Here is a 26,620-nt window from a genome sequence, read left to right as displayed (position 1 = left end):
GTATTCGCGTACATTTGTGATTTTAAGTGTACTTTTTGAATGAATCGTAACCAGACTGTGGGTTGTGCGGCGCATTAGCGCCGCCATGTGGCTGGCCGACGAACGACAGCGTCTCCATCTCACTGGGATCTTCAGCGCAGGTGCCAGTTGAAGAAAGGAGTCGTTTCCATTCGGATCCTCTTGTAAGGTCGACTAAGAGCACCAGTCTACGCTGTTCTGACGACAATCTTTTATCTGGTTCAAGAAACCATTTATCTGGTTCAAGAAACGCATTACTCTCATCTCATTCCCAGACGTATTACATATGTTTTTACTATTGCACAGTATTTCGGGACTTTATTTTATTATACAAACATGATTTGGTACATCTGTGTTATATCTCCCCTTTTAGTCATTAGTGTTTATTTTCCCAAAATAAAAGTAACATTATTCAAATGAACCTTTAAGCGTTGTTTTTATTGTTAACATTCCAGCGGTGGAAGAGGACGCAGCGCCCCGCGCAGCTTCCGCGTCCCACTGCGCATGCGCGCGGCGCGGCTGGCCAGCCAACATGGCGCGTCTGGAGCGTTAGGCGCCGTACGAGGGCAGCGAAGCGGCGAGACACAAAAAGCGAGAAAAAAGTTTTGTTGGGCTCCCGGAGAGAGCGTTCTGCCTCACACGCGGTAGATGTCGCCTTGACGGGTCCCGGGCGGAGTTCTCGGGCCCGGTCGCTGCTCGCCTGCGGGAGGGCGGAAAGGAAAAAGGGGGAATCGCGTCCGCCCGAGCGGAGGGGGGCGAATGTTTGTGCAGGTAAGAGTTCGCCAGCGGGCCGCGGTACCTCTCCGGGTTTCGGCCTGAAGAGGCGAGTGTCGGGCGGTTCCTGCTATTCTTCCGAGCCGCCCCGCCCCGAGCAGGAGAAGTTCGGGCTGTCGGCGTCCCGGCCGCCTTTGTCTTTGAAACCACGACGTTACTTCTCCGCGTTGTGTTGGCGTTCCACCGGCCGGAGAATGTGGAGATGCACATGGACGCACTTTCTTTCTTTCCCCAAAACACTTGCAGGCCAGCAACGCTGTTGTGCCTGATTCTTTGGACCATCAGATTTTTTTTGTTGTTGCAAAAGCCTTGGATAAAACGCGCTGGGTGACTGTAATGTCGCCCGTGTTGCCCTGTTTCACTGCTGGTTGACTCCCACTGGATGGAGGGAAGTGCTCTGATGCCCCTGCATGAGCAGTGCATGGGCAGTCTGCGGTGGCAGCAGTACAGAATTGTACCCCTCAGACCCCCGCCGCTGCTGCAAATACAGCAATGCATGCAACAAATCCATATTAATAACACGCACAAACTAGCTTTCTTTGCATGCACCTTGTTATTTGCTTTTTGGGGGGGGGTGGCAGTTTGATTTTTAACCTACACCGAAGATGCTCCCTGCACCCCTGGAAGCGGATCTAGCGACCCATCGGGAACAGCTCGTCGCCTTTTTAATCCCCGACCGAGCTGGCCGAAGGTGTGCCGCGGCTTCTGCCGAGGTCAGATTAGATGCTCCGTGAGGTCACTAGGTCAGATACGCCATGTTCAGTCCAAAGCTACAGTTGTCATTCAGAGTTAATCACAAATAACTAATAATAATAATTATTGTGCGACGCCACATCATTCCTGTCGGATGAAGAGGAATGGCTGTAGCCGTTTATGCCTCATCAGGGCTCGTCCAACCCCGCCGATCACTGTGCGGGAGGACGGAGAAGTATAATTAAAGCGCCCGCGCATTGCGTGCCTGCACCAGTGGCACAATTTCAGAATTTGCTGCCGCGCTGGTAACAAAGTCCACCCGAGCCTGCAGCTCAAACACCACATGATAGTCCACCATTGTTCGCAAAGCACAAAAAGCAGAGAGCGATTCTCCACGTCTGGTCATGTGAATTCTGATGGGGAAAAAAAAAAAAGAAGAGGATCCGCCGGGTAGTTGAGTGGTGCTTGTTCTGAAATAACTTTTCGCTATGAGTCCTACTGCGATCTTCCCATAGGTTTTACTGCGACTGCTAAAGCAATATCCTATTATGTGAACTGTGATTACACCCTGGATGGTTCTTATTTACACATTGATGCATTCATTTCAAATGGACTTTTTTTTTGGGGGGGGGTGGATAGTATACAATACTATAGTGTTGTATAGTTTTTATATTTATATATATATATATATATGGTGGAAAAAAGTTAAACCCAAGAAAAGCTCATGCCATCTGCTTTCAGGGGAGCAGCACTGATCCGCGCCATGGTGCTGCCACAGCTGCTAAGTAAAAGGGACTTACTAATGCCATCAGTTTCAAATAGGATTTCATTTAAATCTTAAGCCTGTAAGTTTGAACTTGTAGCCTACTGTTTCCCGTGAGCTGTGTTTTATTTCAGGCCTCATCCAAGATTCCTGGGTGCCAGTGAACATTTTTGTAATTTTTGTTCAACAAATGTTACAAAGGAGGGATGCTGGAATGCGGCGTGGCACGTTTTGTTCAGCGTGAAGAGGCCCTGGGGAATAACATTTTAACGTTTGCCACAGTTGGATGGAGAACTGGGTTAGGAGATTTGCCCCCTCGGTGGCTTTTCTTGGTGCTGTTTGCTGCCAGCGCCTGCAGTTTTTCACAGCGAGCTGTTCCTGTGAAGACTGAGACCGGGCTGACGTGGTCCCAGCCAACGTCCGTTTCTTTTTTTTTTTGGACAAAATTAGGACTTAATTTGCATGAGAAAACGCCACCCGAATCCCAGTTTCTGCCGCTTGGATACAGAGCTTCTATTGAGCTCCCTGTACTCTTAAGAAGAAAGAAATTAAGTGGTGATATTACATAACCTCAGCATGCGCTCCTTCACATGGGTTTCCCTCCTTATGATCCAACGTGACCAGGCCGAAGGTCCTGTTTTTGTTCTTCAGTGTACTTTATATTTTTCAGTGTGTTAAGGAAAGAGAAATATCTATGTTTTATCATGAGGCTATGAAAATTTGCTATATTGAAATATCTGGGGGGAAAATGTCACTGAGCCGCCTGTATCTACCAGACGAGGGATTCGAACTTGTGACTTGCAGGGCATCAGGTCGAATGGCTGCATCACCTGTAGGAAGACTGAGCCTTTCTTTTCCCCTGCAGTGTGACGCTGCTGTCCCCGCAGGCCCGAGTTGATGGAATCCACGTGATGTAAAGAGTGAAAGTCAAGCGGCTTTGCATTTTGAGTTTAGTCCAGGGGAAGATTACAGAGGCCATGCTGCCGATTCTGCCACGGAGGTCTGCCTGTGTGCGTATCGACATTTAAAACTCACTTTATCTTGGTTATAAATCCACATTTGCTGTTTTATAATAGATCAATGATCACATTTTGGCTGTCTGCATGTGTGTTTTAGCTTCCACAGTGGCGCCTACATAAATCCAAGCATTCCACCCGCTGTGAAGCTTGGAGTTTTGGTGGCATGTTCCAACGTGACTAGAAAAGTCTAGAAAAGGAGGAGACCACTCCTGAACTGTCACCCATGGTTTAACTCTGATTTATGTTCAGTTTGTGTAGCGTATTTAATGCAGTGAGGGAAGTTGTATCACTCACCCGGCCACTGTGTAGTAGGACACCTTGACCGTTCTATTGTAGTGAAAGTGATTTGGTGATTAGTCGTCACACGTGACCCAGCACACCACCCAGTGCACACAAGAAAATGCGTCCTCTGCTTTTAACCATCTCGCTTGGTGAGCAGTGGGGAGACGGAGCTTTGTTTAAAGTTTAAAGTGAAGTGATTGTCACATGTGATACACAGCAGAACAGCACACGGTGCACACAGTGAAATGTGTCCTCTGCATTTAACCCATCACCCTGAGTGAGCAGTGGGCAGCCATGACAGGCACCCGGGGAGCAGTGTGGGGGGACGGTGCTTTGCTCAGTGGCGGATCGGGATTCGAACCGGCAACCTTCTGATTACGAGTCAGCCTCCTTACCCGCCGGGGCAGTGTGACGATATAAGGCATATGTAACAAATGTTAATGTATTAATCTGAGCATTTATATTCGGATAACACTCTTTGCCCTAAACGGCCTGACCGGCCTCCCCCCCCCCCAGCTCCGCCCTGTGGCGGTGAGCGGCAGGGAAAGCAGCTGTGAGCCGGGCTGCCAGCCAGCCAGCGTTAGCCACTGCACCACAGCTCAGGGCCGGCGGCGCGTCTGATTGGCCGCATCCCTCGGCCATGTGACCGCGCTGGCTGGATGTGCCTCTCCCACTGACACAGTTGAGGAGGAGATGGGATGGAGGCTGTCACTGGTACCGACATGGGGTAGGCTGCTTTATCCTCCGCCGGTCCCATCACCGAGGGGCCGAGACGCGCGTCGGCGGTCGGCCCGTCTCCACGGGGATTAGGCGCAGCTCTCGGGGGGGAAATAATGGCGAGTGTGTGCGCGCGAGTGAATAGCAAGGCGATGGCGCCGAGCCTTTTGTTTTGAACGCTGCTGGGGGAGGGGGGGATGGACGGGTCTTCCGTCTTTTTTTGCTCTTTCACTGAGAGGGCCACATTGTGCTGAGGATGGGAGAAAGGGGGAAAAAATTGTCCAGCGCGATGCAGAGAGGAACCGGTTTGTCAGGCGATCAGACCGTAAGAACCGATTCTCCGCATTTAAGATGGAGGCTGTGCCAGTGTTCTTTCTTTCTTTCTTTCTTTCTTTTTAAATTGGCCGTTTGTTAAAAAAAATATTGGCAATGCTCCGAGAAGGCGGATGTGTGATTGGGGACGGTGGTCTTTGTCAGAGATAACGTTAATCCCGCGCCGTGGCTGGAAGGGGTTGGCCACTGTGCCTTTGTGGCATCAGGGAAGGGCACTGGGGCGTCCGCCGCCCGCTGCAGGCTTTTTAGCTCGCACACGCAGTACACCATATACTGTCATTACAGAACTCAGTTGCCCTGACTCTGCGCTTTAAAATGGCCTCTCCCATTTTGATGCTTTTGTTACGCCAGATATGAAGCGTTAGGAGTGTTTTTGGGCCACGCTCTTGTTGCTAAAGACGCCCTCACGTTCTTACATTTACGTTTGACACCGTTTGCCTTTAAATGCTCGGCCTCTGTGATACGTGACAGATTTTTATGGGCTGTGTGCTCTAATGAAAGGTGTGTGGAGATATGGAGATTTAAGTGTCAAATGAATGGGCCACTGCAATATAAATGCATGCGCTTTTCTGGTAATTGTTATAATATCTGGGTCCATTTAATGCTATAACGTGGCCATGGGCTTTTTTTGGTGGCAGTCAGCTGTGATTGGTTTAGCCCTTCTCCCACATCTCGCTCTAGCTTCACATTGGTCTGGTTTTACAGTGCTTGGTGGCCATTTTTGTGAAATTACAATTCTAAAATAACTGAGGTGGCTTGTTCTGTTCAGTGCTGTCGGTGAGTGCTGCTGGCCACTGTGACAAGGACGTATTGATTGGGGTCACAGTGAAAAATGAGCTCTGCTGCGTTCCGAGATGAGCACAGTGCAGTCTTCAAACCCGTGTGTCAGATGTTCTGCCGTTGAGGTGCTTTAACGGGCTGACTGTTGAAGTTTCTGATTCACCGCTTGTAATTTCAGCTTAGTCACGATGCTCTACGTATTGATCCTGGTAAATCTTGCCGTCGTCATCGTGATTAAAAGGACCATTAAGCAACTGACTTGGACCGCATCGCTGGATAATTGAGTAAATCACAGTCAGGAACTTGTCAGGAATGGTATTCTGTGCTTGGATCGTGTGTGTTCCCCTCTGTCACTTGAGTTAGCAGTTTTTGCGTTTTAAAGAACAGACAGAACAAACCCACCAGGTTACTTCTCAGCTGCAGCCAGACAATAAAACCCGCCTTTCTCTTGTTAAATTGCAGGTCAGGACGTAATCCAAGATGGCTGCAGCATCGTATGATCAGCTGCTGAAGCAAGTGGAGGCGCTGAAGATGGAGAACTCCAACCTGCGACAGGAGCTCGAGGACAACTCCAACCACCTGACCAAGCTGGAGACGGAGGCGTCCAACATGAAGGTTGGTGGAACAGACCCACCGGTTGAGTGCGAGCAGCCGAATGAACGGTGTGGCAAGGCACACTATTTTGATGAACGCAACATGAGCTGTGACCCAGTTTGGTCATGTTTTTACAAATGTAAAAACGATATTTTCAAAAGCCTGCTGCATAACCAGGGGCCGACCTAATTATTGACCGATGGGGAAGGGGGGTGCTTAATGTCTTCCACTCTCAAATTAGACCTTTGGGGTGGTGGCAGGATCAGACAGAAATAAACTCTCTTCCGACACTTAAATAACACCCTTCCACTTCTGAACATACAGGCAAAAAACGCTCCTCCATGTAGAGGCCGGTGGAGACGTGCGGTGGTCTCACTCCACCGGCCAACTGGTAACCTACGCAACTCGCGGCTGATGCTTCCCCGCGGTGTGTAAGAGCCCTGTGCTGACTGCTTGAAGTGACCCGCCCCGCGCACGATTTCATTGGAAAAATCCGCTTTTTTCGTAAGCAGCGGTGGCGTTTTACCCGCCAACTATTGTTAAGGTGCAATACGCAGTGCTCCCAGTACCCCGCGCAGGGTCCGCCTCTTCCGCATCAGGGCCCCTGCCGCGCTGCCCGCTAGACCTGCACTACCTAATGTGGCCTGGCAGGCTGTAGGCGGGGGGAGGGGGAGTTCTCTGTAAGAGCCTCACCCCTGGCTTGGCATGGAGGGACTTCGTGTTTTAGTTGATATATTTACTTGAAGCTCCCTGCAAAACCCACTGCAGCAGAGCTGTCATCTCGGATGAAGTAATGGGTGAATGTTCTCTAATGTGCTGTCGGGGGGCTAGTGAGTTGTCTGTGTTGCCGGGCAGATTAGTCAGAGAACGTTTGACATGGTGAAGAGTTGGTGACGAACAATCTGCATATCATGTTGTTTCATAAAAATATAGTCAGAATAGTCAGAGTCCGGAGCGCTGGTACGTTAATGTGGTATGCCTTAATCGTTTAAATCTCTACTCCTTCCACAGTGATCTGTCATGGCACACCATGACCCCTGTACTTTAAGGGCTTATGAATGGAGAATGGTATGGTGCTAATATGCATCCTTTGGTCATACTTGATTGATGCCTATATTGCAGTTTCAATTGATCGCTTAAATCTGCGTGCGGAACTGTTCTTCAGCAGTAACATTGAAATACCTATACAGTACTTTACAGTTTCTTCTTCAGTATATCAAGTATTGCAATATTGACAGCATTGTGATATTACTCTGATTGATATTTCATCATATTAGGGGGTTCTCTGTGGTTCCCGCCCCTAATCTGTAGACAAGTAATAGAACCTGCGCATATCCTCCTTACAAAAGGTTCCATTGGGGCCGTCCTCTTCCATTGTGTTCTGTAATGTCCACCATCGGCATTCCCCCCCCAGCTTCCCAAAGCTGTGTGTAATATAAACCATTTCAGCATAGGATGCCGGCGCTGTGTAATGTGTGTAGGGATTTGGCAAAGCACCTGCCTGGTGCTGCAGCAACCATTTTGTGGAAATTTCCCCCCCTCTCTCGCCCGTCTCTGGGCAGAATACAGAGTCCGTCCGCTGCCCTCTGCTGACAGAGAAGAGGACTGCAGCACATGTCCCGGTCATTCCGGCCAGATCAGCACAGCATTCGAATGAGTCTGCCTCCACACCAGCGTCTTCTACCCCTCGCTCCTTCTCCCAGCCGTCCCTATGAAAGGGTGAATTATTAAAATTCTGGTGGTACATCTGTGCACGAATGTGCCGTGCGCACCCTCTTGTAGGTTAAGCAGCTCTGAGTGTTTCACTTTAAATAATAGATCCGTACAGCAGCCATGTAGGGTTTTTTTTTTTTTTTTTTTTTTGCTTTCACCATTCGCTGGTTGTAGTTTAAGGCTCATGAGCTTTTCCGCTGGCTTTTTTTTTTTCCTTAGCACCGTTTCCTTCCTCCCATTGTCTATTAATGCATGCAACTTCCGTCCTGCTGCCGCTTCCTCTGCCAGATCCACAGCTGCAGTGCACAGTCGACTGGGTTATCACTACCATGTCAAGGACACAAACCAAAATGTAGAACATATGCAGCAGTATTGTACAGATTAGTAAAGTGATGCATAAAATGTGATGCGTCAGGACCTATAGAATAGGTCCCATGCTTTATCGGTTGCCCTGGTGTTTAAGCATGACACCACTGTGTCCTTTTTCCTGTCCGGTTAACCCTCCCCAAGAATACATTTGAGTCCTCCTCCCCCACTCTGGGGGATGTAAGCAGGAAACCCCACACTCAGTCAGATACTGGGTCTTTACACTATTGATTTTCCAGTATGTTCACTGTATGTGTGTGTGTGTGTGTGTGTGTGTGTGTGTGTGTGTGTGAGAGAGAGAGAGAGAGAGAGCGAGCCAGACAGAATGGCATAAAGGCACTGCTGCTGTCTCTGGATGTAATGTGATCCCTCCGGTCATCTGTTTCCGGGTTTTGCTTTTTTTGCTCGTAAGATGTTGACTAAATGTATTTTGACCCAGAGGCATCAGAGATTCATATCCCATCTTAATTCCTCATTTTGCGTATTGGTGGTAGCCTCTATTCCAGGTACGTTTCTGATGTTTAGGACCTATGCATATGTGCATATGTTTGTGCTATAGCTTTGGTAAATTGGTAAATGGTATTGTGGTCAGCTCTTGCTATGGGTTCCTTCTGGTTAAAATGACCATCTTAGGCAACAGCTGCTGGAGCAATGAGGAAGTCAGGTTAATTGTGATTTCATTTGGCATACCTTGCTTGTTGCTTGTTGAGTTTTTTTTTTTAGTCACACATTTGGTCACTGTAGAGGTTGTGCATAAATTCAAAAAGTATTCTGCGCTTAATGAAACCAGCTTACATTTTCCATGGAATCTGCAGGAATTAGATTTTTATTTTAATAGAATTAGACTTAACAGTTCTAAATGTTATTTTCTGTACATATCTGCATCACCATAACCATTACGCTGCTGTGTTAGGACATGCCTTTTGTGCTGGCTGCTGTATGAAGCCATTTCCTGTACATCAAGCTGTTAAAACAGGCAGGTGAAGGACTTGGGCTTCACGGCCCCCTTAAGATTAAAGAATTGACAGGAATGTATGTGTCTGAAGTTTATGCTTCAGTTTCCCAGTTTCTGTTTGATCGTTCTTTTAAAGCTTTGTGATTTACTTGGACCTCTTTAACCTGCACTCATAAACAAGTTTCTGATCTTGACAGACTAGTTCACTTTAATGTAAGATTTTTTTTTAACCTTTTTCTGGAAATAGTGTCTTGATACAGAATTGGTTGTCCCCGCCTACTTTAGGAGGTACTGAAGCAGCTACAGGGGAGTATTGAAGAAGACTCCAATGACTCACAGGGCCAGCTGGATTTTCTTGAGAGGCTCAAAGGTACTGCTGTTGTTAATACAATTTATGTTACGCAATCTTCAATTAATATAACTCAAATGGTGAACTAGGTCTGTGTTCCCTGGACTGGTCTTAAGTGTTGAAATAATTTCTCTCCTCTAGAGATGAGTCTGGATCCCAGCAGTTTCCCTGCGGTGAAGATGAGGTCCAAAGCCTCAATTCAGGGTTCTGGTTCAGGTCGCTCTGCAGACAGCAGCCCCAGCCCGAGCCCCATGGGCTCGTTCTCTAGGAGAGGGACTGCAGCGGGACCCAGGGACAGTGCCGGATACCTGGAAGAACTCGAGAAAGAGAGGTATTCCGATACCATTCTCACTGAGTGCCTATATTAACATGTGGAAATGGTGGACCTTGTATATAAATATAGTTTGTCCTCAGGTCTTTGCTAATGGCCGAGTTGGAGAAGGAAGAGAAGGAGAAGGACTGGTATTACGCTCAGCTTCAGAACCTCACTAAACGAATAGATAACCTTCCACTGACTGAAAACGTAAGACTGCATGTCTTCATGTGTTCAGTAACGGGTTTTAGAGCCAGTAATTCCCTGTGCAGGTCTGAGCATATGGTAGATGTATAATGTCTGACACATTGTGGTCATGATTAATGTGGTTATGTATATATAATATTTTACCCTAATGTGTTGTCTTTTTCAAAATGTGTTTTACAGCAATTCTCACTTCAGACTGACATGAGCCGCCGGCAACTCGAGTATGAAGCTCGGCAGATCAGAGCTGCCATGGAGGAGCAGCTAGGAACCTGCCAAGACATGGAGAAGAGGGCACAGGTGAGCACCAGCCATACATATTTGTTGTTTTCACCATGCTCGTCTATGTTATGGTGCTGAATATTTTTTTGAATTTGAGTGCAAGACTGCATGTCTCTCATTATCACAGGTGCGTGTGTCCCGGATTCAGCAGATAGAGAAGGACATGCTGAGGATCCGACAGCACCTGCAGTCTCAGCCAGCTGAGCCAGAGGTCATTTATCTTACCACATTATTTATAATTGTTATTCATAATTATACATCTGAAGTTTTATGTCTGTTCATAATCAGCTGGCCATCAGTCCCAGTAAGTTTGTGAAATACTGTACAACTGCCATGCACACTCTTTGAGATGTCATGATTTGTTCATTTTAGATTTGTTGTTGGTTGTCATTGTCTTTCTTTTTAATTTATGTAACTTAAAGGGGACATTAGAACATTCTGAATGCAAAACTTTACAATCCCATTTTACACTAATCCTTCCCAGAAAGCTTTTAGAATGGCCTACAAATTCAATACAAATGAATTTTTAATATTAATCAACCCTGCAAAAAGCGTGACTTGCAAGAGTAGGCCATGTTCTGCACCCCCCTGTGACCACGTAGCAAATTCTGTGCATTATCCAATGACCTGCATTGGTTTTAACCAGCGCAGAAGCATAAGGGGAGATGTACGTCAGAGTGGGGATTAAGTGCAATCAGATTAGAAACAGCGTGCACTGATTATTTCTGTTTTGAGCATGTATTATGGACCTGCATCATTCACGTTTCCTGTGAGATGAACTCATCCTTAAACACATCTGAAAACCCACTCCCTCCACCCCAATAGTCCACCTAATCCCACTGCCGTCCATGGAGGATAATGTAGTTTAAAAAGGGAAGCTGATGACTGTGCATCTGTCCCAGCATTCTGTCTTTACAATCATACATCTGTGCATACACCCTGCCTAATGTCTTTTTTTATGTGCTCTCTGATATTTGTTTTGTGAGACTGTTTGGATATCTAATCAAATCACTCCAAATTCTGACTGAGCTGCATTGTGCAATCGTTTGGTGTGAATATAGGTTTAATTTCTCTATTTTACCCCCTGTAGCAAGCGAAGAACGAGCCAGTTGGTCAGAGTGATGGGGCTCAGGCATCTGGAGATAATGGGGTTGGGAGCATGGCAGGGTGTTCTCAGGTAAAGGTATTTGTTTATTTATTTATTTAAAAATATTTTTTAGAGTACTTGTGAGTAATTGTGAGTTCTAAAAATACATGGAGTGCAGAATTATTAGGCAAATTAGTATTTGGTCCACATCATCCTCTTCATGCATGTTGTCTTACTCCAAGCTGTATGGGCTCGAAAGCCTACTACCAATTAAGCATATTAGGTGATGTGCATCTCTGTAATGAGAAGGGGTGTGGTCTAATGACATCAACACCCTATATCAGGTGTGCACAATTATTAGGCAACTTCCTTTCCTTTGGCAAAATGGGTCAAAAGAAGGACTTGACAGGCTCAGGAAAGTCAAAAATAGTGAGATATCGTGCAGAGGGATGCAGCACTCTTAAAATTGCAAAGCTTCTGAAGCGTGATCATCGAACAATCAAGCGTCTCATTCAAAATAGTCAACAGGGTCGCAAGAAGCGTGTGGAAAAACCAAAGTGCAAAATAACTGCCCATGAACTGAGAAAAGTCAAGCGTGCAGCTGCCAAGATGCCACTTGCCACCAGTTTGGCCATATTTCAGAGCTGCAACATCACTGGAGTGCCCAAAAGCACAAGGTGTGCAATACTCCGAGACATGGCCAAGGTAAGAAAAGGCTGAAAGACGACCACCACTGAACAAGACACACAAGCTGAAACGTCAAGACTGGGCCAATATCTCAAGACTGATTTTTCTAAGGTTTTATGGACTGATGAAATGAGAGTGAGTCTTGATGGGCCAGATGGATGGGCCCGTGGCTGTATTGGTAAAGGGCAGAGAGCTCCAGTCCGACTCAGATGCCATCAAGGTGGAGGTGGAGTACTGGTTTGGGCTGGTATCATCAAAGATGAGCTTGTGGGGCCTTTTTGGGTTGAGGATGGAGTCAAGCTCAACTCCCAGTCCTACTGACAGTTTTTGGAAGACATCTTCTTCAAGCAGTGGCCTGCATCCTTCTAGAAAAACATGATTTTCATGCAGGACAATGCTCCTTCACACGCGTCCAAGTACTCCACAGCGTGGCTGGCAAGAAAGGGTATAAAAGAAGAAAAACTAATGACATGGCCTCCTTGTTAACCTGATCTGAACCCCATTGAGAACCTGTGGTCCATCATCAAATGTGAGATTTACAAGGAGGGAAAACAGTACACCTCTCTGAACAGTGTCTGGGAGGCTGTGTTTGCTGCTGCACGCAATGTTGATGGTGAACAGATCAAAACACTGACAGAATCCATGGATGGCAGGCTTTTGAGTGTCCTTGCAAAGAAAGGTGGCTATATTGGTTGCTGATTTGTTTTTGTTTTGTTTTTGAATGTCAGAAATGTATATTTGTGAATGTGGAGATGTTATATTGGTTTCACTGGAAAAAATAAATAATTGAAATGGGTATATATTTGTTTTTTGTTAAGTTGCCTAATAATTATGCACAGTAATAGTCACCTGCACACACAGATATCCCCCTAAAATAGCTAAAAATAAAAACAAACTAAAAACTACTTCCAAAAACATTCAGCTTTGATATAAATTATTTTTTTGGGTTCATTGAGAACATGGTTGTTCAATAATAAAATTATTCCTCAAAAATACAACTTGCCTAATAATTCTGCACTCCCTGTATACCTATTTTAATAATATTAATATAAAAAATAGCATCACTATTTACCTTCTTTTTTTTTTATTTACAGTTTTTGATGAACAAGATGCAGACTTGTTATGGAACTGGTTCAGTTTTACATTTTTTTTGTTTGTTTGACCACGTAGGCTTCAAGCTCTCGAATGGACCATGAAGCAGGCAGTGATGTCGGCTGTGGGAGTAGTTATTCTGTTCCCCGCAGGCTAACAAGCCACCTGGGCACCAAGGTAATATTTAGCAGCAAATACCCTGTAATGCTAAATTAAATCGTGACCTTCATGGTGGAAATAAGAGGAATTGATGTACATGGTTGTATTGGTTGTGTGTCCAGGTGGAGATGGTCTACTCACTCTTGTCCATGTTGGGGACCCATGATAAGGATGACATGTCTCGTACCCTGCTGGCCATGTCCAGCTCTCAGGACAGCTGTATCGCCATGCGACAGTCTGGCTGTCTGCCGCTGCTCATCCAGCTCCTCCATGGCAACGACAAGGACTCTGTTCTCCTTGGGAATTCACGTGGCAGTAAGGAAGCCCGGGCAAGGGCCAGTGCGGCTCTGCACAACATCATCCACTCCCAGCCAGACGACAAGCGTGGCCGACGGGAGATTCGTGTACTACACCTCCTCGAGCAGATCCGCTCCTATTGCGAGACCTGCTGGGAATGGCAGGAGAGCCATGAGAGAGGAGTGGACCAGGATAAAAACCCAAGTGAGGCCTGTTTTGACTGCTACTGGGCCAGTGCACTTCTCTGACTGCCATAGTTTATTTTAGGAGTAAAAGCAATTTGTTACTTTCCTTAGGCGGTTTTGGCACATGGTTAGCGTGGAAAAAGGAAACAAATGTTCTTGTGAGAAGAAAGTACACAAATCTTTTCATCCATTAATTTTTTTTTTTATTGTAGTGCCCTCTCCTGTGGATCACCAGATCTGCCCTGCAGTGTGTGTCCTCATGAAGCTGTCTTTTGATGAGGAGCATAGGCATGCCATGAATGAACTTGGTAAGGTTCTGTGCAGCATAATGAAGTTAAGCGTTACATACAGTTGTGCTGTGACATAGTTCTGTTTCACTTGTTTATAGGTGGTCTTCAGGCTATTGGAGAGTTGCTTCAGGTGGACTGTGAGATTTATGGCTTAACTAGTGACCACTACAGTATTACACTAAGAAGATATGCAGGAATGGCCCTGACTAACCTTACCTTTGGAGATGTGGGCAATAAGGTGAAGGTCCTTTTTATATCTATTGAAAAAGACCTTTTAATTGTTTTATTTTTTTCCTTAAATAATTTTTTCTTTTTAAAACAGTCTACCCTTTGCTCGATGAAAGGCTGCATGAGAGCAATGGTAGCACAGCTTAAGTCAGAAAGTGAAGACTTACAGCAGGTAATGTACAATGGTTATATTATGCTTTTCTTTTGGGGTTCTGCATGTGTTTAAGCTGTCTTGGTCCTTCATGATTTATCATTAACCCGCTGTACCTTTCACCCTGCAGGTAATTGCCAGTGTGTTAAGGAATCTGTCATGGCGTGCTGATTTGAACAGTAAAAAGACTCTAAGAGAGGTTGGAAGTGTACGGGCTCTGATGGAGTGTGCCCTTGAGGTTCAGAAGGTAAGATCTGTCTGCATGCTCTTATTTGCGTCAGTGTAAAATAACAGGACTGTCTGCTATATTGACTCTCGATCTATATTTGAAAGGAATCCTGAATAACTCTTATGTTTTGTCTCCAGGAATCAACTCTTAAAAGTGTCCTAAGTGCTCTCTGGAACCTTTCGGCTCACTGCACTGAAAACAAGGCAGACATCTGCGCAGTTGATGGTGCCTTGGCCTTTCTGGTTAGCACTCTGACCTACCGAAGCCAAACTAACACCTTGGCCATCATAGAGAGTGGTGGGGGTATTTTGAGGAATGTTTCCAGCCTTATAGCTACAAATGAAGACCACAGGTAGAATATAGTTCATTTAAAGATGTTACTTCAAAATGACCTTTGGGCTTTTTGTGTTGTAATAGAAACAAATCTTGTCTTTTTTTTTTTTTTTTTCTTTTTTCAGGCAAATTTTGAGAGAAAACAGCTGCCTACAGACTCTGCTTCAGCACCTTAAATCACACAGTCTGACTATAGTCAGCAATGCATGCGGAACTCTTTGGAACCTTTCAGCTCGAAACGCCAAAGATCAAGAGTCACTCTGGGACATGGGTGCTGTGAGCATGCTGAAGAACCTCATTCACTCCAAACACAAAATGATTGCGATGGGGAGTGCTGCTGCTCTCAGGAACCTGATGGCCAACAGGCCTGCCAAGTACAAAGATGCCAACATAATGTCTCCTGGATCCAGCCTTCCCTCTCTTCATGTCCGAAAGCAGAAAGCTCTGTTTGAAGAACTGGATGCTCAGCATCTCTCTGAGACGTTTGACAACATTGACAATTTGAGTCCCAAGGCCTCTCATAAGGGCAAACCCAGACACAAGCACAGTGACTATGATTGCAGGTCTGACAGTTACAGCCCTAATGGGGTGGGTATACGTTCGCCCTACGTAAACACCCCAGTATTGTCGAGCCAATCTCCTCGGGAGAACAGAGGGAATGCGGCCATAGTCAGACCAGAGCGAGACAGGAGCCAGGACAGAGACAGGCGTGGAGTGCCTGGAGGATACCACCAAGACCCTGATGCCCCGAAGAGAATGGGGATTCAGACTGCTGCTCATATTTCCATGGTTATGGAAGAAGTCAAGGGCATGCACTTGGGTCTTGATGAGCGAACATCAGGACTGACCCCTGATCCTCTTTGTGTTGTTCGTGGCCATTCAAATGTGTATGCCTACAAGCCAGACCATACAGGCAGACCATGCCCAATATCTAAAATGGAGTACAGGGCATCCAGTGATAGCCTTAACAGTGTTAACAGCACTGATGGTTATGGAAAAAGGGGCCAGATGAAGCCTTCTGTAGACTCTTATTCTGAAGATGATGAGAGCAAATGCTGTGTTTACAGAAAGTATCCCGCTGACCTGGCTCATAAGATACACAATGCAAATCACATGGAGGATGATGATGGAGACCTTGACACGCCCATTAACTACAGTCTGAAGTATTCTGATGAGCAGCTGAACTCTGGTCGTCAGAGTCCCAGCCAAACGGAGAGGTGGGCAAGACCTAAGCCCCTAGAGGAGGAGATGAAGCGGTCTGATCAAAAACCTCCCAGGACCCAAAGCCCAGGATACCCAATGTACACAGAGAACAGCAGTGAGGGAGAGGAAAAGCTTAAGAAGTATCAGCCTATGTTTGTACAGCAGGAATTACCTAGTGGATTTCGGCCAAGGGGTCCTGATAAGAGCAGTGGTGGCTCAAGTCATGGGCTAAATAAGAAGGTTAACCCCACCATGTGTCAGGTTGATGACTATGTTGATGACAAGCCAACTAATTACAGTGAGCGGTATTCAGAGGAGGAACAGTCTGATGAGCATCCAACCAATTACAGCATACAATATAGTGAGGATCATCATGTGGAACCGATTGATTACAGTTTAAAATATTCAGAAAGTTCTTCCAAAAAGCAAGTGTTTATTCAGAAACCCCATTCAAAACCCTCTTCTACGCAAAGCTCCATTAAAGACCATTTAAGTCATGACAGTTCATCTTCTGTTACCTCCATTAAAAGTGCAAACAGGCCAAAGCCAACCCACCCTTCCTCACAGACCCGCTCTGGACCAGCACGAGCTGTTCAGAAGAACACAACTTGCAAGACCTCCACTAGTAATCAGGAGACACTACAGACATATTGTGTTGAAGACACACCCATCTGCTTCTCAAGAGGCAGCTCATTGTCATCTCTGTCGTCTGAGGAGGATGAAATGGACAGCTGCAAACGAAACATAAATGCAACTGGTAACTACCCGACCATGCCCATCTCAGAGAAAGAGCCTGCAAGCACTTTAACTCCAGACCAGCATGCTGCTGAGGGGCAGACAGCTGTGCAGTATGTCAGAATGAAGCCTCCTCGACATCAGTCTCATGTTGGACACGGAGATGGTCCCAGACATCACAAAGTGGTAGAGTTCTCATGTGGAGCAAAATCACCTTCTAAAAGCGGTGCTCAAACTCCCAAGAGTCCTCCTGAGCATGATGTTCAGGAGACTCCTCTCATGTTTAGCCGGTGCACCTCTGTCAGCTCCCTTGATAGCTTTGAGAGCCACTCCATTGCTAGCTCTGTGCAGAGTGAGCCATGCAGCGGGATGGTCAGTGGAATTATAAGCCCTAGTGATCTACCTGACAGTCCTGGACAAACAATGCCTCCAAGCCGAAGCAAGACACCACCACCTCCACCACCACCACCACATCCAGCACAAATGAAACACAAAATAAAAGTCCCTCCTCATCCAGACAAGAGAGATTTGCCTCCAAGGCATGCAGCCGTTAATGCTGCAGTTCAGAAAGTCCAGGTGCTTCCTGACAATGACACGCTCTTGCACTTTGCCACAGAGAGCACTCCGGATGGTTTTTCCTGCGCCTCAAGTCTCAGTGCTTTAAGTCTAGATGAACCTTACATTCAGAAGGATGTTGAACTCAAGATTATGCCTCCAGTTCATGAGGATGACCATGGAAATGAAGCAGAGCTTGAACACGAGGAACCAAAAGAGCCCAAGAGCCATGACAAACCTGTTTCTTCAGTTGAAGAGAAGGGCATTCTTGATGATTCTGATGATGATGACCGAGAGATTTTGGCAGCTTGCATAAGCTCAGCAATGCCTACAAAGTCATCCAGAAAAGATAAAAAATCTGCCTCTTCAAGAATACCCCCAATTGTAGCTCGTAAGCCCAGTCAGCTTCCGGTTTATAAATTGCTGCCTTCACAAAACAGACCACAACCTCCAAAACACATGAGCTTGGCTCATGGGGAGGACATGCCACGGGTTTACTGTGTCGAGGGGACACCCATTAACTTCTCTACTGCTACATCACTTAGTGATCTCACAATTGATTCACCTCCAAATGAGCTGGTTCATACTGAAGGTTCTTCTGCTCACAATGAGCCACTGGCCTCTCAGAGACGAGACACTGTTCCAGAAGGTAAAAGCGCTGAGGGTAAAGATGGTGTGTCTGTTATGTCTCCAGCTGCTCCTGCTGCCTCCATTGAAAATGAGGGGGAAGACATTCTGGCTGAATGTATTAATTCTGCTATGCCAAAAGGCAAAACCCACAAGCCTTTTAGGGTGCAAAAGATGACTGATCATCCCTCAACTGCCTCAGCTAGTGTGGCTCAGCAGGACTTTGAAAAGAAGAAGCCAACATCCCCTGTCAAACCAATGCCACAGAGCAGTGAGTATCGAGCCAGAATGCTCAAGCGCCCTGAGCCATCCAGTAACTTCTCAGAAACCACTCCGTATGCCGATAAACACAAGGAAACCCTAAAACAAGGACACAAAATGCCAAACAGGGAGTTTACAGACAAGCCTACAAGTGAAGAGAGGACACGGCCAGGCTTTGCTTTTGATTCTCCACATCATTACACGCCAATTGAAGGAACACCTTACTGCTTCTCTCGCAATGATTCATTGAGTTCACTTGACTTCGAAGATGATGACCTTGACCTCTCTAAGGAAAAGGCTGAACTCCGGAAAGAAAAAGAACAGAGAAAAGCTCCAACAAAAAGCACCCATGAACAGTCCATGCACACAAGCAGGGTTACAGCATTTCCAGCTGCCCCACCAAAGCCTTTGCACAAGCCACCAGGTTTCTCACAGGCATCCAAAGAAAATGCTGGACCAGTTCCTGATGAAAAGCAAAAATTTTCCATTGAGGACACACCTGTGTGTTTCTCAAGAAACTCCTCTCTTAGTTCACTGAGTGACATTGACCAAGAAAATAATAACAAAAAACTTCAGCAAAAGGATGACATCACTCAGGTGGAAGTCCCTAGACCACAAGCCTCTGGCTATGCACCAAAAGCCTTTCATGTGGAAGATACACCTGTCTGCTTTTCCAGAAACAGTTCCCTTAGTTCTCTTAGTATTGACTCAGAAGATGACCTTCTCCAAGAGTGCATCAGCTCAGCAATGCCAAAAAAGAAAAAACAACCCCCAAGAAATAAAGGTGAGGACCAAGAAGTGATTGAGGAGAAGAATATTTTAGGTGATGGCATTTTATCAGAAGAACCTGATCTCATATTGGATCTCACGGATACACACAGTCCCATGTCTGAACAAGCCTTATCCCCAGACTCAGAGTCGTTTGATTGGAAAGCAATCCAAGAAGGTGCTAATTCAATTGTTAGCAGTCTGCACCAGGCAGCAGCTAGTCTCTCTAGACAAGGGTCTTCTGACTCTGATTCCATCCTTTCCATCAAATCTGGCATCTCTATTGGTTCACCTTTCCACCTTCCATTGAATCAAGATGATAAGCCTACTGCCAATAAAGGTCCACGGATATTGAAACCAGGTGAAAAGAGCAGTTTGGAAGGGAAAAAGAAAGAAGAAGAAGTGAAAAGCCTTAAAGGGGGTAAGAAAGTCTACAGAAGTCTGATAACTGGCAAACCACGTCCCAGTCTCGAGAGCGTCTACTCTCAGCAGAAACCGGCCCCGCCTCCTGTGATGTCTAGAGGAAGGACAATGGTCCATGTTCCTGGTGTAAGGAGTAGTTCTCCCAGCACCAGTCCAGTTCCAAAAAAAACTACTCCTCGTGGTCAGGCGTCAAAACCCCCCACCCATCTACCAACCTCTGGAAACTCTCCCAGAAGCATTAAACCTCCAACAAAGTTAGATCCTAGTCCTGCAAGAGAACATTCAGCTCCTCAAGCAGGAGCTAGTAAAACCTCAGCTCGATCAGGCTCTAGAGAGACTACGCCCTCACGACCACCTCCACAGGCTTTGACCAGACCCATGCAGTCACCCAATCGGACCTCTGTGTCACCAGGACGGAACGGTTTAAGCCCTTCAAGTAAGTTGTCCCAGTTACCCCGCACTGCTTCTCCATCAACACAGTCAGCAAAGTCGGCGTCTGGCCGAATGGCGTACACCTCCCCTGGGAGGCAAATTGGCCAGCAAACACCCCCGAAACAGAGTGGTCTGCCAAGAAGCACAAGTGGGATCCCAAGGAGTGAATCTGCTTCCAAAAGTCTCAGCCAGTGTGGGGCAGCTGGCCATTCTAAAAAGGCCGAGTTGTCAAGAATGTCCTCCACAAAATCCAGCGGAAGTGAGTCAGACCGATCTGAAAAGCCTGGCCTTGTTCGTCAGTCAACATTCATCAAGGAGGCACCTAGTCCAACCCTAAAAAGGAAATTAGAGGAATCTGCCTCATTTGAATCCCTCTCTCCTTCGTCCCCAAGTCTCTCCCAGTCACAGACTCCTGTGTCCAGTCCATCTTTGCCAGATATGTCTTTAACTTTGCCTTACCAGGGTAGTGGGTGGAGAAAGTCCCCCCAAAGTCAAAACTCTGAAAATGGGGATGGGAAATCTCTCAGGAAGCATGACGTTGCTCGATCCCAGTCAGAAAGTCCTTCTAGGCTCCCTATTAACCGAACAGGAACTTGGAAAAGGGAGCACAGCAAACACTCTTCTTCTCTTCCCAGAGTGGGCACCTGGAAACGTACTGGCAGCTCATCCTCCATCCTTTCAGCTTCGTCCGAGTCGAGCGAAAAGGGCAGAAGTGAAGATGAACGACAGCCCACAAGTCCTGGCCAAAGAAATTCACAAAATAAAGAGGATGGCAACCCTCCTTTGAAAGGAACGTGGAGGAAGATGAAGGATACAGAAGATGCAGCAGATCCTATGGAGGCTGCAGTGGCTGGGTCAAAAGCTGAGGATGTGTGGGTGAGAATTGAGGACTGTCCAATAAATAACCCCAGGACTGGAAAGTCACCGACCACAAACACCCCACCCGTCATCGATTCTGTTTGCAAAGTGCAATCTTCTGACCGTAATCCAAGTGAAAGTCACCAAAAGTCTGCAGCGAATGAAAATGTTGCGGCGCGCCGCATGGGTTCAGAAACCAATCTCAATTTGTTCAGGAGCAGCGAGAGCCTTGATAAAAAAGTGACTGAAATCAAACCGGCCCCAAGCAACCCCAGCGCCGCTGTCGAGGCCCATGAAGGTCCGGTCGCTGAACGCACCCCCTTCAGCTCATCTGGCTCCAGCAAACACAGTTCTCCCAGCGGTGCCGTGGCAGCCCGAGTAAGCCCCTTCAATTACACGCCGAGTCCCAGGAAGAGCAGCGCTGACAGCGCCACACCCCGGCCTTCTCAAATTCCCACTCCCGTGACCAGCGCAACAAAGAAGAGAGACTCGAAAGGTGACACTGCTGAGAGTGGCTCCTATATTGTGACCTCGGTGTAATTTTTGAAGGACACTTGTGTGAACAAGTCAATCATTTGATTTTCATCCAGTGGGACACAACCTAGAAACTGATTTAGAGAAGTGGTTTGTTTTTGGATAACATACAACCGAACATGTAGTTGCAAGGAAACGCTTACAAAGGCATCGTCTTTGTTGGTCTAATTGTGGCTGGTACACGAGAAATGGACTGTCAAACAATATTCTGTGAATTTGTACTGTACAGATTTTAATTGTGTATATAGTTAATTTAAACCCCTTCCAAAGTTTTTTTTTTTTTTTTTTTTTGGCTTGACCTGTCACAGATAATCACTTAAAATTGCATATTGGACACTTATGTGGATTACAAGAATAGTACTTCTGATTTATTTTATTTTTTTTTTTACATTTTTCTCTCCACTCCTTCCCTAAATAAGCCAATGTGTACAAAGTCAAAGGTAACAGATTTTTACAGTGCTAAACATGATCAGCTTCTTCACCCCTTTGCATGACCTGACCTGACCTGACGGTGGTGTGTGTTCCAGAGTGGAGGTGAGCGTTTCTATGGATACATGGTGTGTTGGTAGCTGTAGTGTAATTTTACACTTTCATTACTGTGCTTTCAGAGTAAGGACTTTTGCTGTAATGTTTGAATGAGGATATTTACAATGGACATAGACTATATCAAAAAGTGTAGCTAGCTCAATTGCTCTGCTGTTTGCTGTACATTGTTCTTTTTTTTATTAATTTCATACTGCCTCTGAAGGACTTAATTTCAGAATAAATTATTACTATGTTTTTGTGTTGGCACAATGCACATCTTTTCCTTTTTGAAATGGTTTACATTTATTTTATTATAATATTTTTTTGGTTTGGTCCCTCAACACATCTTCACACTCCCTGGACAGTATTTTACTTAACCACAAATCAGTGTGTAAATGACCACAGTTTAACAGAAACAAAACATTGACTGCTATTTAACATAAAGCATTTAAATTCACAAAACTGTAAAGCAACATAATAAACGTTAACTTTTGGTGTACCTCTGTCTATTGTGGTGTTTGGAGTGTGTCTTTCAATCTGCCTGTTTGAGTTGTACGTTTTTTATACATAGACCTCATAACTGTAAATCAGAAAGAAAAAATGTTCATGGTGTTATACTGTTGGAAATGAAAGTCCAGCTATTTGTCTTTTCCCTGAATAGTTCCATATAATTTAGTGCTGTAAACACACCAGTAAATTCTTGCCAGTGGTTATGATCGCAGGATTAGATACGACTGAAAACTGATGAAAGAGTTTCCTGTCGCTGTTCTCGTTTCCCTCTTAAGGTCTGTGTTTTTTAAGTCTGCCTCATTCGACGCACTAGACTATGCAGTAAGTTTGCTTGAACTTTACATCCAACGTGGGTTTTATTTATAATGCATGTGTAAAACAGTGTTTTTAGTCTTTGATTCTTGCAGGAATGTCTTATAGCTATTTTAATTAAAACTCATTTCTGACACTTTTATCTTCAGCGACAGCATGGCAGTGCATGAGGACAGCTCCGACTATGACCAGGTTTTCCTGTACAGCAACAGCACAGCATCACCAGAGGAGAGCAACGCCACTATGGTGGTGTCCGTCATAGTCTACGCAGTCACGTGTCTGGTCGGAATCCCTGGGAACGCTTTTGTCTTGTGGATTGCAGGGCTGAAGATGAAGAGGACGGTGAACGTTGTGTGGTTTATAAACCTGGCCTTGGCTGACCTGCTCTGCTGCCTCGCTGTTCCGTTCTCCATTGCGGACGCAGTAATGGTCTCCCACTGGCCGTACGGGAACGCGTTGTGCAAGATCATCCCCAGTATCGTGCTGCTCAACATGTTTGCCAGTGTTTTTACCCTGACCGTTATCAGTCTGGACAGACTGGTCCTGGTCGTCCGACCCGTCTGGGCTCAGAACAACCGGAGCCTTTCCCTCGCCTGGCTGCTGTGCGGGGTTTCCTGGCTCCTGGCTCTCTCGCTCAGCCTTCCCAGCGTGGTCCAGAGAGGGACTGTTTTAGATGTGTTCAGCAACACGACGTTTTGCACGTTTGTCAGTGAGGAGGACTTCTATTCTTTAGAGAGGGAGGTTGGTAGCTCGTGGGCCGTCAGAGTGAGTCATGTCTTCAGGTTGGTGTTTGGCTTCCTGCTCCCAATCTTGGTCATTTCCATTTGTTATTCCCTTATTGTCCTGAGGATCCGCAAAAGCAATTTCCAGTCCGGCCGGGTTTTTCACATAATTGTGGCAGTCATCGTTGCCTTTTTTGCTTGCTGGTTGCCGTACCATATCGTTGGTGTGGCTCGTGAGTACAGCGAAGCTGACATGTTTGACTTTGACCATCTATCTGTTGCCCTGGCACACTTCAACAGCTGCCTGAACCCTGTACTGTATGTCTTCATGGGGCAGGACTTCAAGGAAAAGGTTAAACTGTCCTTGAGACAGATCTTTGAGAACGCCTTCAGTGAAAATGTCACACGCTCCACTATCACCACCAGAGGCCAGACCTCATGCCCCACCAACCCCTCTGAGGCTCAGCTATAGCCAAGGTCCCATAGAGCCTCGAAAATTCAATTCATATAGGCCTACAGCAGAGTTGTCCCAAATGATGCTGAAAATGTTTCTGGGAGGGAGTAATTAAATCCAGACAGATCTAGTCGTGAACCATGCCATGTGGAGAGCTCAGCTGGCTTCAGTTTTTAATTTTCATTCCCAGGCATGCAAGTACTTTGATTCCTCAGTTTTTATGTTGCAATATTATTTTCGCTGTTGCTGCGTTTGATTTGTACATTAGTAGTGTTATGCTGTGACTTGTGTAATTCCTGCTTGCGGACAGCACTAGCGGCCACAAGGTGGAGACACAGCAAATCTGTGGCAAAAACTGACCGTGGTTGATGTTTTAATAGCCACTTTTGATAAACTGCTAATTGCGATAAGTTGCTTTTGCGAACAGGCTACATGGGATTTGATAATGTGCTAAATAAAAAAAAAAAAAATGAATAAAAGCTGACCTCTTGGAAACAAATGAGTTTGTGAAAGTGAGAAACGGAAGAGTGTTGCTACCAGATCATAAAAGCAGCATCATCCATATGGTAAAAATAGTATGTTGGTAAAAAAAAAAAAAATATACCAGTTTCAAGCATTAACCACATTGAGGAAGGATATCAACAATTAAAACAAATTGTGTAAGCATTGTCATGGTGACATTCTGAACTCACTGTACACCAGTAAATTACATAAAATGTGCATGATCCAGACCAGAGTTCTCAACAGCAGCAAAACATTTTCTGTATGCTGCTTCTGAGCCCTGCCTGATGGTGGAGGGGGCTAAATCCTTCACTTCAGTCTGAGAATCTGCCCAGCACTTCTCGGTAAGTCTGTGCTGAGCTGCAGGCATCACGATAACCACAGGGCTGTGAGGACTGGTAGGGGTAGAGGTGTAGCCATCCCTATGTGGCTTATTTTACATACTGTTCCATATCATTATTTTCTTCAAAGTTATGCATGGTTTCCAGGTTTGAAAACCATTAATGAATCAGATTTGATTCATTAATTTGGCATCACTTCATGCCGTATTTTAAATGATAAAGAAATGTATTTGACAGGTCTTAAAACAGAATTAAAAGACTTCAATCTTGGAAAAAGGCCCAGTGCATTCATCCAGGCATTATGATCTCTTTTGAATCTGCACTGAGATTCCACAAAATAAATACCAACCATCCTATGTTTCAGTAAATAAAGGAACAGGTTTATATTTATTCTAAGAAAGTGAAAATCAATAATTTGTTAATGAGACTTTAATGTGCAGTACACTCCTATACATTTCTCCCCTAGTACAATCACCAAATTATATTATATTACTTATTCTTAAATGGCTACCAACTCAAACGCTGAAACCGAGAACTAATTTTGAACTTAACTGGAACACGGGTCATGTCTGGGCATATGAGAATTCACAGCATACATTAGCATGAGTGTGTTCCTCTTTCCCGAATAAAGGCTGCTATTTAGCTTTTCAAAAAAAAGATGTTTCCTGATGTTTGTTCCTCTTTTTTGCCTGATTTAATGACTCTTGCAAAGACAAATACATCTCAAGCCTTCTTTTGGAAGACACTTTCATTATCCCTTTACAGGAATAGATGACGTGTAAATACATATTCTTTTGCTTTTACTGGACTAGAGTTGTCCCAGGTTTCCATAATTAAAAATGACACCTTTCAGTAAATCTACTAAGTGTGCACTGTAAAGCATTGGTTTCTTTGCAGGGTGACTGTGATTCCAATTAAAGGGACTGATTGACTCAGTGGTCATATCACCTTGCTCTTAATGCCTTTATCATAGGCTCACATTAAGATTTCCCAAAAAACTGACTGGCCAATTGCAGCAAGACCAGATATGAAGTATGTTCTACATGAAGCTTATGAGTCGTTTATATACCGAAATAATCATTTAAACAAATTATTGAACTGGCTTTAGTTAAGGGGTCTGTTGGACCCATCAATCATGCCATCATTTACAAGCACCCTGTAACATATGACTAATGGCATAAAATTAGCATGTACAAGGATGATGAAACTCCAGATTGCATTCACACTTTAGTACTGATGGTTGCCCACGAGGTGTTTGTATACATGTATATCAGCCAAATGGGCAGAGTATCTCCTGTTAAACTGCAAACGGAGGCATTACTACTGAACCCCAAAGCTGAATCTGTGAGTCTGTTTGATCTCACTGTCAGTGTCGTAGAAGTAAAGTCTGTAACGGTGCGTTCTGCTCATGTAAAATTGACAATCACCATGCGTGATGCTGGAGAAACTGGCACATGCACCGGCCATCTCCACTGCAGATTGGATGCTAGGCAACTTGCAACATTTACAACTCGCAGCTGCCAGAGAACCACCGGGGACTAGAACACTGTTACCTGTGAAATATTGATTTTTTTTTTTTTTTTTAATTGCTGTTAACCTACGAGTGACTGTCGAAGCATATGCCCCGAACTATTCATGCACCCTAATGGTAGAGTACTGCCCTGCACTACATTCAGAGCTACATTTTAGAAGATCTATTCAGTCAAGCATTCAGATGAAATTCCCAATCACTTGTAGTACACTAACCGCACAAGTAATGTGATTCGGCCTTCGCTTTCTGTAAGCTTTCCCCTGCGTTGTGCCAACATGACAGCCTGATTTGTTAATGTTACGGCCAGCAGCATGAGGACAAATCGCCACTCATTAATCCGGTGCCTCCAATTCCCAGTGGTGCTGTGTCAGAAAATAGCCATGAATGTTACTCGTCTGCCAGGGAATTCCCACACTACCCCATACCGGGGCGATA

General features: G+C 45.4%; 2 protein-coding genes across 3 annotated transcripts; both read left to right on the top strand.

Moving 5' to 3' along the window:
* Positions 1–539: 539 nt before the first annotated feature.
* On the top strand, positions 540–22,068 carry apc (APC regulator of WNT signaling pathway). 2 transcript variants are annotated; one of them, XM_028980393.1, is made up of 16 exons: positions 540–789; positions 5,842–5,994; positions 9,293–9,377; positions 9,498–9,687; positions 9,771–9,879; positions 10,057–10,173; positions 10,283–10,366; positions 11,246–11,332; positions 13,100–13,198; positions 13,303–13,681; positions 13,875–13,970; positions 14,051–14,190; positions 14,275–14,352; positions 14,462–14,578; positions 14,698–14,912; positions 15,019–22,068. In XM_028980393.1, the coding sequence occupies exons 2-16, from the start codon at positions 5,860–5,862 to the stop codon at positions 21,293–21,295; spliced, it is 8,208 nt and encodes a 2,735-aa protein (XP_028836226.1). In that variant the 5' UTR covers positions 540–789; positions 5,842–5,859; the 3' UTR covers positions 21,296–22,068. The 2 variants fall into 2 exon arrangements, with proteins under 2 accessions (XP_028836226.1, XP_028836225.1); XM_028980392.1 differs by lacking the exon at positions 540–789 and adding an exon at positions 4,085–4,276.
* A 295-nt stretch (positions 22,069–22,363) lies between these two features.
* Positions 22,364–24,267, top strand: c3ar1 (C3a anaphylatoxin chemotactic receptor). Its single transcript, XM_028981398.1, has 2 exons — positions 22,364–22,645; positions 22,786–24,267. The coding sequence occupies exons 1-2, from the start codon at positions 22,641–22,643 to the stop codon at positions 23,828–23,830; spliced, it is 1,050 nt and encodes a 349-aa protein (XP_028837231.1). The 5' UTR covers positions 22,364–22,640; the 3' UTR covers positions 23,831–24,267.
* Positions 24,268–26,620: the final 2,353 nt, after the last annotated feature.

Source organism: Denticeps clupeoides, chromosome 5 (assembly GCF_900700375.1).
Source record: "Denticeps clupeoides chromosome 5, fDenClu1.1, whole genome shotgun sequence".
NCBI lineage: Eukaryota > Metazoa > Chordata > Actinopteri > Clupeiformes > Denticipitidae > Denticeps > Denticeps clupeoides.
Note: the sequence above shows the minus strand (reverse complement) of the source record. Positions and strands in the feature narration are given on the sequence as shown.